Source organism: Cyrtonyx montezumae, unplaced genomic scaffold (assembly GCF_038088225.1).
Source record: "Cyrtonyx montezumae isolate F1298 unplaced genomic scaffold, pur_monq_1.0 scaffold_13, whole genome shotgun sequence".
NCBI classification, from domain to species: domain Eukaryota; kingdom Metazoa; phylum Chordata; class Aves; order Galliformes; family Odontophoridae; genus Cyrtonyx; species Cyrtonyx montezumae.
The window spans coordinates 3,269,417-3,284,427 of NW_027071859.1; the positions used below are offsets into that span (position 1 = coordinate 3,269,417).

Consider the following 15,011-nt stretch of genomic DNA (forward strand, 5'->3'; position numbering starts at 1 on the left):
TAGATTTGGTTGTGAATGGGTATGTACTTCTTCATCAGAACATTAAAGCCCTGCATGGAAAACATTCTGGGGCTTAGAGAACCACACAGAGAGAGGTGTGGGTCAGGTGGAGATCTTCCCACAGAAGCACAAAGAAGGATGATCAAAGCTCATGAAAACCTGGCCCAAGAGGAAGGGACAAAGGCACAACTAGACCCTGCGTGCCCTGATGATGGAAACAAATGTTGACACGTGCAACATGTGAAATCTGAAGTGGATGCAAAGAGGATGATAATGAGCATGCAGAGAGCAGATCACGGGAGCTCTGAGGGGCAGCAGCAGTGACCCCAGTCCCTTTTCCCCCTGCTCACTGTGATCTGTTGGGGTCGAGGTGTGGGCGAGACACAGGATGCGAGCAGATAACACAGCAAACTGAGAATTTCAAAATGAGTTAATTGTTTGTATAAAGCATTCTATCAGCTTGAATGTGAGCCAATTTATACTTCAAGTGGTTTTTTTTTTTTGTTTTGTTTTGTTGCACATATATTTTATAATTGGATCTGAACCACATTGCCACAGGATGTCTTAGAGACAACGAAAATAAAGCTGACAGAGAGATTACAAATCTATTTGTCATTATCATCACTGATAACCAGAGAAGCAAATAAATGAGGGACACAATAAAGCATGTGCTCAAGGGAGATCCTCACCTCCTCTGGGGATCTAGTGTCAACCTCGATTCCCTCTCATCAGACAGTCATTGCATCTCTCAAAACTTCTTTTAGTGTTCTTTTGCATCAGCTAAGATTGGAAAAGGCTCCCAGATGGATTCTTGAGAATGTCTCACAAAGTCTTCTTCCTTTCCAAATCTATTTTCCCACTCTAGCCATAGCTCTACTGTCATTGCATCCTTCCATGGGTTATTCAGGTTGCATATTAGGAAAGATTTCTTCTCCAAAGGAGTGGTAATGCACTGGAATGGGCTGTCCAGGGATGTGGAGGAGTCACCATCCCTGGAGGTGTTCAAGATATGTGTAGATGTGGTACTAAGAAACACGGCTTGGTGGGGAAATATTGGTGGTAGATGGGTGGTTGTACTGGATGATCTTGGAGGTCTTTTCCAACCTTGCTGATTCTGCGATTCTGTGATATTCTCATTAAACATCTCTGCTGGTCTTACTGATCAAGTCTTGGTCCTTCACAGCACAGTTCTTACGTTTTCAGTCCACCAGGGTCATAAGTCCCTACCAGCTTTGAATACTCGTTCACAAACTTTCTCAAAGGCACCCTATTGTGTTCTCCTTCAGATCTGCCTTCCAAAATCTCATGCTCAGCTTATTTTGCTTTTCAGCACATATCCTAACATTTATTCTTCTCCCAGAGCCGAGCCTCCTAAGTGAGAGAACCACATTTTTTTTTCCTTCTCTTTGCTGTATCTCAGGGCCCTGATATGTGAGGGAGAATACAGTTCCACTCTAGAGTTAAGCTGATCTAAAAACTAAATGCTACAAGAAAAGGAATACCTCCTTGTCCTCTTCTGTCCAGTCCCATATTGTTCCTTTCACCCCTATCTTGGCATCTCCTGAGGGAACTTACTGTCACTACAGTTATTTCTCTACATCTCTTCTCTCCTACTAAATAGTCTTATCTCAGCCTACGAGTTCTACCATTTTTTCTTTCTCATTCTCTCCTCCATCCCACAGTGGGGGAACAAGCAAGAGGCTGAGTGCTGTTTATCTGCTTGCTGGGTTAAACCACAACATCTGCTGGCTTTGCTCACTAAACAGCATGCAAGCACAAGTGCCTTGTGTTGGCCAAGAGATACTGTCCTTTCCATGGGGCTTTAGGTGATAATTTGGCTCAGCTTTGCAGTGAATCCCTTGGCACTGCAAGAACACTAATGAGAACACTGCTGCTGATCAGGATGCAAGTGTAGGGAGAAGTCATGGCTCTTTTCCACTTATCCAAACCACATTACAGTTACGTTTTAATCACCTACTAATTACTACAGGGTAGGTTTAAAAATCTTGCATCTCATCAAGTCCAGCTCACACACCTGGAAGCTCTCTCTCATCCTCCAAAACAGCGATCCAAAACCAAAGTGAGCGGTCTACTTCTTTGAAGTCAACTGCTTGATTACCTAGATATTAGATATTAGTCAGGCAACAGATGTGTCAACCACTGACAGCAACCACAGCCAGTGAATAACTATGACATCAATTGAACTGTGTTTGAAGAATTTAGGTGTGCCGTAGGAAATGATAATTTCTAGTGCAGCTTCTGGGAAGACAACTGTTAAACAGAGATAAAAGGTCATTTTATCTTTTATGACAGCTCCTACAAGGATCAAGGAGAGGGAGAAAGGAGCAGTAATTCAACCCCTTTGGAAGGGATGTCTGGATGTCCCTGAACAAAATGTCCACCCAGAGCAGGAATTAAATTATATTAAACTGAAGTATATCTTCAGTGTTGAATCAGGGTGCTCACAGCTTCTCTTCTTTGGGTTTAGAATTTCCCTCAGATACCTCCAGGCCTCAGAAATACTGCAACCATGGAACTCCCAGAACTCATCTCCATGTTATGCAGTAGATCATGCAGTGCTTGCACTTAAGTGGAAGTTAAACTTACAGGGATCTGTGAAAATATGTACTCCGAAGAAGTACCTCTGATAAGAAAAAAATAAATATGTCTGCCTACAGGTAAATAGAGAAACTCCTCACTTCACGAAAGAAGCACAAAATTAACAGATTGTGATTGAAAAAAAAAAGATTAAAAATATTACAAACAATCATAGAATATCCTGAGTTGGAAGGGAGCCACAGGGATCACTGAGTCCAACCTCTGACCACACTCAGCACCCCCCAAACCCTATAGCTGAGAGCAGTGCCCCAGGGCTCCCTGAGCCCCAGCAGCTTGGGCTGTTCCTGCTGCCCTGGGGAGCTGTTCCAAATATACCCCCTACAAAGGGGAACAGCATCCCTGTACTTTTCCCATCTTGCCTGACCTTGCTTCCAGCAGCCACGCTCTTCATTTTTCAACGCAAGCTCTAGAAGATCCCTGTTCAGCAAAACCAGCCAATTGAAAGATCTCTTTGTTTTAATTTATAACAAACTACGTTAGGACGTCAGAGCTCTGCCTCTGACTCACACTTCAACTCTGAGCGGAGAAAGTGTCAAACACCAATATAACCAGATTTGGGTACCCGAGAGATCTCAGTTGGGTAAAGTGCTTTAGTAACAATCATGAGAAAACTTCCACCAGAGCCCAGCAAAAGGCTAGCTCCGATTTCAGCAGGTTTCAGGTAATCTTTCACTGTCTTTTTTTCAGTAGCTGTTTTGGAGCACGCTTGTTTTGAGCTCTACAAGTAACTCCAATGTCTACTGAACGCTGCACTGCTTCCTGCTCCATTAAGTTCTAACAGGAAGTGTCCGTAGTACCACAGCGCCCTCTGTGGCCAATACCCGAAATAACGTACGTCTTGGTTATAAAAACCATTGTTGGCTATGTCTTTACTCATGATTGTAACGACCAACCAATCAAATTAAAAATACGTGTACCTATCCATATAGTCCTTTTGCGTACAGAAATGAAACTGGCAGTTAAAAGAGAGCTGAGCATCAGAATTAAGCATATCCTGTGAAGTTCTGATGTCACAGGGAAAAAATAAATAAATGTGTTCAGTCTTTCTCTTCCACACAGACCAGGAAGAAATGGAAAGTTATTTAGGCCTGTAAAAACCTTTGGGTCAGAAATGTGTGAGTTTCATTTGTATAATTCAGACCTGATGGAAGCATTTCAAGATGCACATTTTTTTCCTGAGACCCTCTCATAATTGCCTACGAAAACTGTAGATCATGGCTCAAAACAAACCATGGAAAGTTTCAGGGTTTTTTTTTTCACCCTCTCAGTGTTGCATTACATTAGTGGAGTTTGAGTGCCTGACTGTTCACCTTTCACGTGGTGAGGTAACCCAAACCACTGACACATTTAGAGTAGACGAGCCTGGATTTAGGGTCAGGCTGGTTTAGCCTGACCTTCCGCTTCCTTACAGGCTTTTGAAATCTGTCTTAGTTCTAAAACTGAAAATTTAACTGACCCACTTTGAATGGATATTTCAGTAAATGGCATTAAAGAAAACCCCTTCTGAGGGAACCTTTTCCATTAACCTGTACCTCTCTAACTCTAAGAGGGAAACCAAATTATAAATGTAATTTTCAGGTGTCAGCATCTTCTAAACAAGATGATATAGGTCATGGCTATTGCAGAAAATGCAGGCTGAATTCTGCCTTTATTGACATTTTCTTTGGATGGCACAATGTAAGCAAAATTTGGACTTGTGAGTAAATAATAGGCACATCTTACATGTAACATTTTCATCTGCAGAAGTTACTAAAACTAGACTTGAGAAGAGGTTTGGATCAGACCATCACGTTTTCTACACCACTTACTGCTTTAGGGTACACATCCTAGCAGCTTATAACTGACTATCAGAGCAAAGTGACCAGAAGAGGAAAATGCTGAAGGGGAGAATAGATACAACATTCCTCCCCTCTTTTCCTGAATGTAAGCGCTGTATTTAAAAATCTATGCATCGACATTCTTGTGTGCGTCCATTACCAGCTCTCCAATCAGCTTCTCAAAAACCTCATCAGAGAACACAGTGGTAGCTGACTTCCAATATCTCATACTTCATCAGGATCAGCATCACTACTTGGGAAACTGCAGTCTGAGAGGTGTGAGATATCTACGTGGCAGGTTTTGCTGTGTGCTGGGTGGAGCATCTTTCCTTGGGACGCGTTGTGGTGTCCACGTTAGCTACGCCATGAAATATTTGCTAGGGAGAACAAGAAAGAATACTGTAGGCTAATGGCTGGGACACTTGATTGGAAAAACAAAAAAACAAAAAAACAAAAACACAACAACAAATTTTGAGCTCCTGGTCCAGTAAGTGCTTTATCAAAATGTTCACATCTCTACTTTGCTGATAAATGGCACAACTGCAAAACTCTGAGCTCTTTCCAGAGGACATGTAATGATTCCACAGGAGCACCCTGTCCCAGAGCAATGTCCCCGCGACCAAAACAATTGCTGCAGAGCTGTTGGTTTAAGCCCCAAAAGAATCACAGAGTCCTAGGGGTTGGAACAGACCTCTAGAGATCATCGAGTCCAACCCTCCTGCCAAAGCAGGTTCCCTACACCAGATGTAGGGAACAGATGAGGAGAGTTAGTGCAGACATCTCTGAGGGTCAAGCCCACTGCTTTTAGTGAGCAGTCAAGGCTTCCATCTCAGAAGAAATGAAAACTGAGGCAGCTGTGACAACAGCATAGTGAACAGCAAGTTCCTTTTAGGGAACCTCTCTGGAGCTGGTACCAGAGTATTGGGACTTCCCTTTGTAAGCTTCCAAGGAATTCAGTGTAAGAAGAAGGGACTGCTTTGAAGCATCCCAGCATCTCCAGGCCTGCTGCTCCTTTACAGTATCCAACTGAAAATATTAATTACTCAGCAGGAGAAGAGGATCCTGATCATCACCATGTCAAACAGAGCGTGCCCACTCAAACACATGGATTGAAGCATTGTATGTATACTCACATGCTAGGGTATGGCACAGCTGCATTATGCTGGTCTTACAAGGATGGAGGGACAGCAGTGTGGGCTGACAAACCACACAGGGCCACAGATCACTGTCACCCAGAATTCAGAGCTGGGATACAGATAGCTTTGGGGCTACATGATGAGAAGCAGATCAGCTTCCAGTATTTTCAAGCATGGTATCACCTATCTTCCATGGCACCCCATGGAGCAGATGCCTGCAGCTCCTTCCAGCTCTCCTGGCTGCAAGAGGAGCCACTGTTCATCTCACAGCCTTCACAGGGCTTTTTCTTTAATCTCCCTGACTTCTCCCCAACTTAGGAACTGAAGGCTTAACTATATCCACCACACCTCCTAGAGTCCTCTTTTTGGGGTTACAGACCTGTCTCATAGAGCAAGATCTGGAAATGAAATAAAAAGATGACAATCTCAAAATCAAATAAAAGCAGCCTTTTGGGCTTTGTTTCCTAGATGGAGGATGACTGAATTTGGGAACACACAGTCTAAAAATATTCTAGTCAAAATGGAAATGGAAGTTGAGATATACACATGTATAAAAATAACCTGATCCAGACTTGAGAATTTGAGAAAAATAAAAAATGGAATACTGAGAAGAAATCCGGGTCCTCAGACATCCAGGCAAGTGACAGCACACAGAGAGCATTTGGATGGGCACCAACTGTCCAGCATCTACCCAACTCAGAATGAAAAGCCATCAGAGTGACCAGCAAGTGGGTCCAAGCCACCAGTGAACAGTGCTGCTAGTGTCTGTAATATCTACAGCATCTCAACCTGAGACCACGAAGCACATTTATTTACATTTGACTAATGGATGACTCCAGTCCCAGTTCAAAACCTCATACTTTGCATACATTCACCGAGGTGTGCACGGCATTTTTTCAGTGGTTTTCTAACATCAGCATGGAGTTTTGTCACTACATAGATAAAGCAGTGACATCATTTAAAATCTAAGAAAGGGAGGGACCTATATCCTGTTTTCCACCTGCGTTAATGGAATATACACATGCACTTTTCAATTTAAGACCAGAAACCACTGGTAAGGATGGGAAAAAACACCTACTCCCCATTAACTAGGACAGCAGGAAAGCCCTTATAAAAAGACCAGCACCAAATGCTCACAGTCACCTTCAGTTCAACAGAGCCCAGCACAAGCATCAGCTGCAGCAAGAAAAGGAAGATGTCTCTGATCCCTTGTTCTCCTCTGGTAAGAGCTTGTTTTGTTTTCCCCTAATTTGACAGAGAAATATTTCAGTTCTAATAGATGACTCTTAGAAAGGTACACCCATTTTTAGAACAGTTTTTAGTAAACCTTGAACTATGAATTATGGAAGAGAATTGAAGCAAGAGGCTGCAGAATAACACCAGCACGGGGCAGATTGTGTGAGTTTGTTAGTGAACCATGTACTGCAACATAAATTAAGGCAAGGAATAAATTGAAAATTCAACTTAGAGTAATTTTTTTTGCTGCTATACTCTTCTAATACCTCAGATATTATATACAAAATCTCAGTTACACTAAATAACATCACCAAATGGCAACTGAGTACACATTGGTCTCAGCAAGAATTAATCCATGCAAACATGAATGTGATATATGTCAGGTTTTACCATAATTACCCTAACCTACAGTATGAGCTTTAACTACAAGCTCAAATGAGTGTGGACAAATTTCCCAGCCCCATGGATGAATTATTAGTCGTGGGGTGCTATAGCAGTTGTACTTGCACTGACCTAAATGCACCATTTGTCTCCAGTTCAGACCGTTGCTGTTAGTGTTGCTGGCCATGGTGTCAGCCAGCATTTCTGCCCATGGGAAGGTGATACAGCCAGGACTCGAGCTGGAGGGCCTCTTCAAGAAAGCAGATGCTGGATGCCCAACCCAAAAAGATGGAAAATTCCCTCAAACAGTGAGAGTCAACATAAGCATCAGCAACGTGAACCAGGATACCAAAGTGACTCTTGACATCAGCAAACGCTCACTGGCCCCATGGGATTACAGGTACTATCCCTGTCCCTATGGTCTAGAAATGCACTGGGTTAAGAGTAATGCAGAGGCTATGTCCATATCTTTAGTTTAAGTACTTCAATGTTGAGAGATTTTGGCAATGTAAGGATAACCACTGTCCATATAACCCTTTTTGTTAGCTGAATAATGATGAATGAAGGAGGATAAAGCAAAAGTTTGGCATAGGCCAATACACAGAAAAATAAAAGCAAACTACCCTTGTAATTTAATTAATATATATATATTGAGGCAAGATTTATCTTCAAATGCATTCTTCACTGAAGAGATCATCTAAAACCTCAGAGGCCTGGCATTGTCAGTGGTGTTTTAGCAACAACAACAACAGGCCCTAAGAGCGTTTCTGTTCTGAGGAAGAGCTGAAGCTCTTCAGCTCCATTAGTCAGGCCAAGCCACTTCTAACTAGTCCTTCAAAGGCAGTGCCTGTTTGAATCAAGCCCTTTGCATGCAGGTCTTGCAACCAAAAACATGCATTAATTCCTTATACTTTACTCTAAAAGCCAGCAATAGCAGAGGGCCTTCTGCCACTTTATAGGCAACCTTCCAGGGGATATGGGTACCCACCCGGGAAGCTCATAAAGCTCCAGACTAACAGAAATGCAGCAGCATTTCCACTTCCAATGCTTCCCTATCCTTTCATGTCAATTCACAGGATCGACGAGGACCACAACCGCTTCCCCCGGTTGGTTGCTGATGCCCAGTGCCGCCATTCGAGATGCGTGAACTCAGCCGGGCAGCTGGACCACAGCGTCAACTCCGTGCCCATCAAACAGGAGATCCTCGTCCTCCGCCGTGAGCCGAGGGGCTGCCACCACTCATACCGCCTGGAGAAGAAAATGATCACCGTGGGCTGCACATGTGTCACCCCACTGATCCAGCACCAGACGTAAAGGGAGCCCGCAGCACAAGAGCAGGGGGTCGTGGGAGAGCTTCCCTGCCTAACAGCAGTGAAACTCCTCAGAGCTGAACCACGCCATAACGACTAGCAAGAATCTCAGTTCTGTCCTTGTTTTGTTTGGTTTTTGTTTGTTTTTGGTTTGTTTTTTTAATCTTTTCCCCTTTAAAACTCTGAATTCGGAATACGGACCCTTTCACGTGCTTCATGAAAAGAGTGATGGGAACGCTTTACATATCTGTACTCAGCACTTTGAAAAGCCTATTTATTGAAATCTATTTATGCTGGCAAACAAGCTTGTAATTAACTACGTTTATTTATCTCTATGTAATAAAATAAAAGTCAAACAGCAAATCAACTCTGTTGTGTTCTCCTTTCTTTTTGAAGAAACTTTTCCTCATACGGCAAATCGTTCTATTCTGTTATGACCATAAGAGGGATCCGTATGATACAAAAACCTGAAATGCTCTTGATAAAACCTAGCTCTGTTGCAGTAGAACATGAAGAACGCAGAGCAATTAGCACTCATAGGTTCATTAGGTTGGAAAGGACCTACAAGATCATCTAGTCCAACCATCCTCCTATCACTATCCCTACCCACTGAACTACTAAATCAAATCCCTTAGCACCTCGTATCAATAGCACTGATTTACCAGAAAAGAAAGAAGGCACCTGGTGGGAAATAATTTACTGAATGACACTTCAAAGCAGCAAAAATAAATCCATGAGTGATTACCTAGTTCACTTCATTATCTGACTGAAAAGGGGTTTGCAAAGACTAGTTCAGCACAGCACTCTAAGTGCTTCTCTGGCATACAGTAGACTTGCTCCACCCAAAAAGAAGTGCAACAGGAAGAGCTGAATTTCAAGAAATCGCTCAGGAACGCAGATCCCAAAAGATGCAAGGTCCTCACGGGTGAAAGGGTCTTCTCCACATCCAGCTGTGCTAATTGGAGGTGTTATCAGCCCAACTTTTGCTGGAAGTTATTCCCTCCAGCTGTGCCAACGAACCCAAGTTCTCCCTCATCACCTCTTGGCAAAATCAGGTGCATCAACTCATATAAACTAATCTAACGGCACAGATGGAGATTTCATACCACCATTTTACCTAGCAGGTATACACAGGGCCAGTGAAACATTAACTAACTGTAAGTCATAGCAAAATCTGCAGTAGAAATAGTGAAGTTTTGTCCACTGCTTTAATTATCATTAAACACATCCAGATATAACACTGCCCATACGTAGGTATTTAGCAGATCCTAACTTGCTCATTTCCTACCTCATCTCCATCACATCCTCCCTACGGTCCGCTGCAGGTCCTGAAGTTCACCCAGCTGGCTGTACCAAGAATATCAAGCACAGGAGCAGACTGCAAAAAAGCCAACACAACAGTGAGGAACATGATAGTGTGTTGTCTTTCAAAGGCAGGCTGCTTTGCCAAGACCCAGATGTCTTTATGCTGCTCTCAGGGAGGTGAAAACCTCTGAGCTTTTCATGAAGTTAAATAAATTTCCAACCAGGATGACTGAAATAAAGCTGGCTGCCTTGTCTGTTAAATAACCTCTCAGTGTCCTACCACTCGCTATGGGAGGAGCTTTGGAAAATTGTCTGCAACAGCCCAAGTAACTTCCAACAGTCGAAATGAAGGACTGGCCCTTTGCCATCTGCTAGAGGCATGAAGCTTAGCTAGGGTCGGCACATGAGTAATGTAGATTTATTAGCAATTCTGAGAGAGCTACACTGTGGAAAAAGTCAGAACCAGGTCAGACAGCTGAAGTACCAAAATGAATACTACTTTCTGCTGCAAAGATGCTCCAGTCCCTCTTCCAGCAGTGTCACCATCCCTTGGACTATTTGACAACCCAGTGTAATCCATTCATAGATACATTAGGTTGGAAAGGACCTACAAGATCATCTAGTCCAACCATCCTCCTATCACCATCCCTACCCACTGAACTACTAAATCAAATTCCTTAAGGCACAATCGTTTTAATTGTATCAGATTCATGTTCTCCTCTGCAAGGTGCATGGATGTGCTCCTTCAGAACAGAATCATACAATCATTAAGGTCGGAAAAGACCTCTAAGATCATCCAGTCCAAGTGTCCACCTCTCATTAATATTGCTCAATTAGAAGCATTTAATATTATAACTAGAATCATAGAATCCTTAGAGTTGGAAGGGACCTCTGAAGTCCAAATCCCCTGCAGTGCACAGAGACACCACAGCTCCATCAGGTTTGCCCAGGGCCTGATCCAGCCTGGCCTTGAAAGTCTCCAAGGATGGGACATCCACCACATCTCAGGGCAACGTGTTCCAGTTCCTCACTTCCCTCGTTGTAAAATACTTTTTCCGCATATCCAACCTGAATCTCCCCTCTTTGAAACCATTTCCCTTTGTTCTATCACCACAGACCCTGCTGAAGAGTCTGTCCCCTTCTTTCCTGTAGCTCCCTTTTAGATACTGAAAGGCCGCTCTCAGGTCACCTTGAACAGCCCCAGCTCTCTCAGCCTTCAGTTCTGTCCCTTGGGTCGTTACCTAAATTCATTTGGGTGGAAGACTGTTTTCAATCCTACTGTAAGTTGCCTCAGAAATTTCTGGCATCATGAGCTACGACATATTTCTCTGTGTGACTAAATCCACTTGATAAGGTAAAGAGTAATTCCAAACCAAGGCACCTTGTCATGAGGTTATCTAATCAGTCCCTCCGTTTCTTTGTGTGTGTTGGGGAAATTTTTCACTGAGAAGGCAGTGAGGCCCTGGCACCACTGCCCAGAGAAGCTGTGGGTGCCTCATCCCTGGAAATATTTAAAGCCAGGCTGGATGGGGCTTTGTATTGCATGACTTAGTGAGTGCCAACCCTACCCATGGCAAGGTTGACCACTGAGGTCCTTTCCAACTCCCACCATTCTATGATTCATATGATCCTGTGATTTGTGTGACAAAGGATCAGATACCCGAGCTCATCAGCACCAGTTATCAAATCAAGCTAGGAGGATGCCAGGTGCTCGTGAAAGATTCAGCACTTTGGCAAACCATGCTATGAGAAGGGAGCCAAGGTAAGTGAGAACAGTGCAGATTTCAGAAGTCTGAAAGAAAAGGCAAACCAAGAACTAATAGCAGCATCTGGGGGAAAAGATAAACCACCTCTGCTCAGTTACTGGAACAAGAGATCTTGACCATGATACAAACAAATTGTGCCTAGTAAGGATGCAAATAAAACAGAAACAAAACTCCTTGTAAGTGATAGTAAAACCATTAAAACTCACTTGTAGGAAGCTATGTCCAGACACAGATGAGTAGAACCTACTTGGTACATGACCCCAGGGAGCATTGGGTCTATTATTAATATTATGTTGTAGTGACAGAAAAAGGAAATAAAACTAGGCTAGCATTCTGGTTAAAAAACTTAAAAAAGAGGGGAAAAAATCACAAAAAGTAATAATGGAACAGCGTTATAGAAGATACAGTCTTGGCCCACTCACCTGAAGTCTTCTAAAGCATAAGTTTAAAAACTTATATCAGAGAGCAAAAAATTAAGAGGCAGGAGGTTCAGGGACAAGGAGGGGAAATCGAGGCACGTCTCCTATTTTATCCTGTGATGATGTCATGGGTATAGTGTTAGTTCTGGATCTGTCAGGTCATCTTGCAGAATGGCCAGGACCCACAGCTGGTGTGGAAAGTCACCTCCTCATCTCTATTCACTGTGTTGTCTCCAAACTGCAGATCCCCAAAGGGCTGATCACAAAGCGTCCATCCCCTCAGAACTTTATTAGCTCTAATTCCCAACAAGCCATAACTGCTTCTGGATTGTCAAACCGTTGCTCTTCTGGTTCACCAAACACAGTTTGCACAGCTCTCTGTTTGTCTCCTGAATCCTTAAGGCTGCAACACCTGTATTTTTTATATATTTTATTTATCTTGACTTTTAAGAGCAGTAGTTTTGGACAAGAGGTGCACTTGGAGATTTTCAAAAGGGCTACAGACCAAGAACCTCTGTTAAGGGTCCAGAGAAGCTTGGATCACGCCAGGAGGAAAACAAATCACAGTAGAAATTTGGGAAGAGCCTTTTGCCTGGGCTCACATCCATGCCGTGCCTCCATATCTGTGCTACCACAGGGTTCCCCATGCTTCCTTCACCATCCCACAGGAGCTGCTCCCCAGCAGGACCCCTGCTCGAGCTCCCAGCCGGGCACTGCCAAGGGCAGGAGCAAGCAAAGGACAGCAAAAGGAAGCTGGGAAGAGGTGAGCAGAAAGGAAAAGCTCAGAGGGTCAGACACCAACCTGTCAGCACGGGTTGCTTAGCCCAGCAGGATGCAAGGAGACACTGTGGAGCTGCTTCTACACCTACAGCTGAACCTTGTCCTCCTGGCAAAATAACCAAGCCCCTGAAGGCTGTCCTAAAGTCTATTGCATTGCTCCACAGCTGTGCTGGGAGCAGAGGCAGTGACTGAGCCAGCACTGAGATGGGTGCACTGACTAAAGGAGTGGGTTGCTACCAGGAGAGAAAAATAGGTAGAGGCTCTAGCAAAGAATGGTTTTCAGCTTCAAAGTGCATCTGCTCTTGGTGGTGATATGACTGTGCTGCTTACAGGAAGCATGATCTTGTTTGCCATGTTCTTAGATTGCTGGGAATCAAGGCCAACCTACCTCATCTTAAGTGCCAGCAGCTGCAAAACAACTCCCTAAGAATGGTGCCATTAGAAGGAAATAACCCTTGCTGCTGGGTTTATTTAGAAACGATCCCTGCAAAGGAGTGCATGCCTTACTGAGAGATGTGTGGTTTGTAGTCAGTACAGCTGGAGCCAAAGCCTCATGACCCGTGGGTGAGGTCCATAAGTATCTTTCTTTATTCCTTAGTTAACTACTTTTGAATGTCCTTAATTAGCTGCTTTGCCATTCCTCCTATTAGAACACATCTCAGGGTAGAGTGGTGGGTGTTTAAAAGCATCACCGTGAGAGAGTTCACCCATTCAGCTTCTGTGAACCTAATGCCAGCTCAATTACAAGTGGAGAAAGAGCATCAGGCTCATTTTCCCTCCACAAAACAAACAAGGACAACCCCACGGGTTAGGCTTCTTGAGAGAGAGAGAAATAGGTCACCAGCAAGAGCTGGGTGTCAGAATGTGACATCCTGGTCAGTGGTTACTGGAAGAGCAGTGCTGGCATTGAGAGAGAACGCCTCTGTGGGATTGCTCCTCACCACATGAAGGGCTTGGTGGTCATAATGAAACAGCTGCTGCCACAAATGAGTACAGGTGCTTGTAATTGAATGAGATGGTTTCTCCATCGTGCTGCCCGTGGCTTGTTTTACTGGCTCGGGTAGGCTCCCAAGGAGCGTGTGATGCTTGAAAGTTAAGTGTGAAAGGAGGTGGTTGGATCCAGTGATGACATGAGCTGCTCAGGGAGAGAAACAAGAACGCTTCTCAGAGTCTGCTTGCACCAGGTATGTCTAATTTAAGGTGAATTAAATGCAGCTGAAATGAAATATAAAGAATGCCTGCACACAGTTTTCACAGCCTCAACGGTAGAAACTAAAATTAGAGGTAATGTCAAATCTCCTCTAGGTCTGCGTGAAAGGTGAATAACGTTTTAAAAAATAAAACTAAAAAAAGCTAAAACAAAACAGGAAAAAATAAAAGAGCAGCCCTGGAGGTATTTCTCACCTGCTCTCTTGGTGTGGAATGTTCCTCACCCACTGCTTTGAGGTCAGGCTGGACAAAGAGTGGTGAGATGAACCCATCTCTGCTCATTTCCCCAAATTCCTGCTCAGCCAACCATCCGTGGAGGTGAAGGGAATTTTTAAGGATGATATCTTGTTTGGAAGAGGATAGGACAGATTTTCTGAGCTCGTGTGAACCAGGCTAGACCTCAACCCAAATTTCAGCTGCAAGGCAGTGTCACAGCCCTTTTTTCTCACCATCCCATCGGTTTCATTTCCATCCCCTTCAGCACTGCTTGTGTAACCTCACTTCACTACTTTCAACCCTTTTTTTCATCCTTCCCACTGTTTAGACTGCAAGTTCTCATTCGCTCCCTCTTGCCTGTATTGCTGCACCTGAAATAGCTTGATCTTTGCTGAGAGATCAGTGCTACTCCAGCGCAAACCCATTCTGCCCCACGTCTGCTTTCATTTTGAGCTAGAACAACGGTCTTTTAGATAAAATACAAGCTTTATTAAGCTGATAAATTACTGAATAATTACAGATAAATATTCACCAGTCTTGGGGTATTTTGACTCATATAAATACAGTGATAAATAGAAGATATAAATAGAAATATAAACTTTTCCCTCTCTCCCTTCCATCAGTAGCTAGTGGTGATTCCCATGCTAAAATCCATAGGTGAGCTACAGCAAGAATCAGCATCTTGGGAGTTAATTTGCCCAGATTCAGAAGTCACACTGGATTATTGGGGTGCAAGGTAAGCAAATGGGATTTCTCCTAAGAGATGTCTATAGGAGACAATTCTTCCTCCCAGTGTTGCACCTGCTGCTGATTCCTC

The 15,011-nt window shown here is 43.6% G+C and overlaps 1 protein-coding gene across 1 annotated transcript; it reads left to right on the plus strand.

Moving 5' to 3' along the window:
• The first annotated feature begins 6,767 nt into the window (after window positions 1-6,767).
• On the plus strand, window positions 6,768-8,503 carry LOC136045269 (interleukin-17F-like). The gene is made up of 3 exons (XM_065731101.1): window positions 6,768-6,794; window positions 7,345-7,589; window positions 8,266-8,503. The coding sequence occupies exons 1-3, from the start codon at window positions 6,768-6,770 to the stop codon at window positions 8,501-8,503; spliced, it is 510 nt and encodes a 169-aa protein (XP_065587173.1).
• Window positions 8,504-15,011: the final 6,508 nt, after the last annotated feature.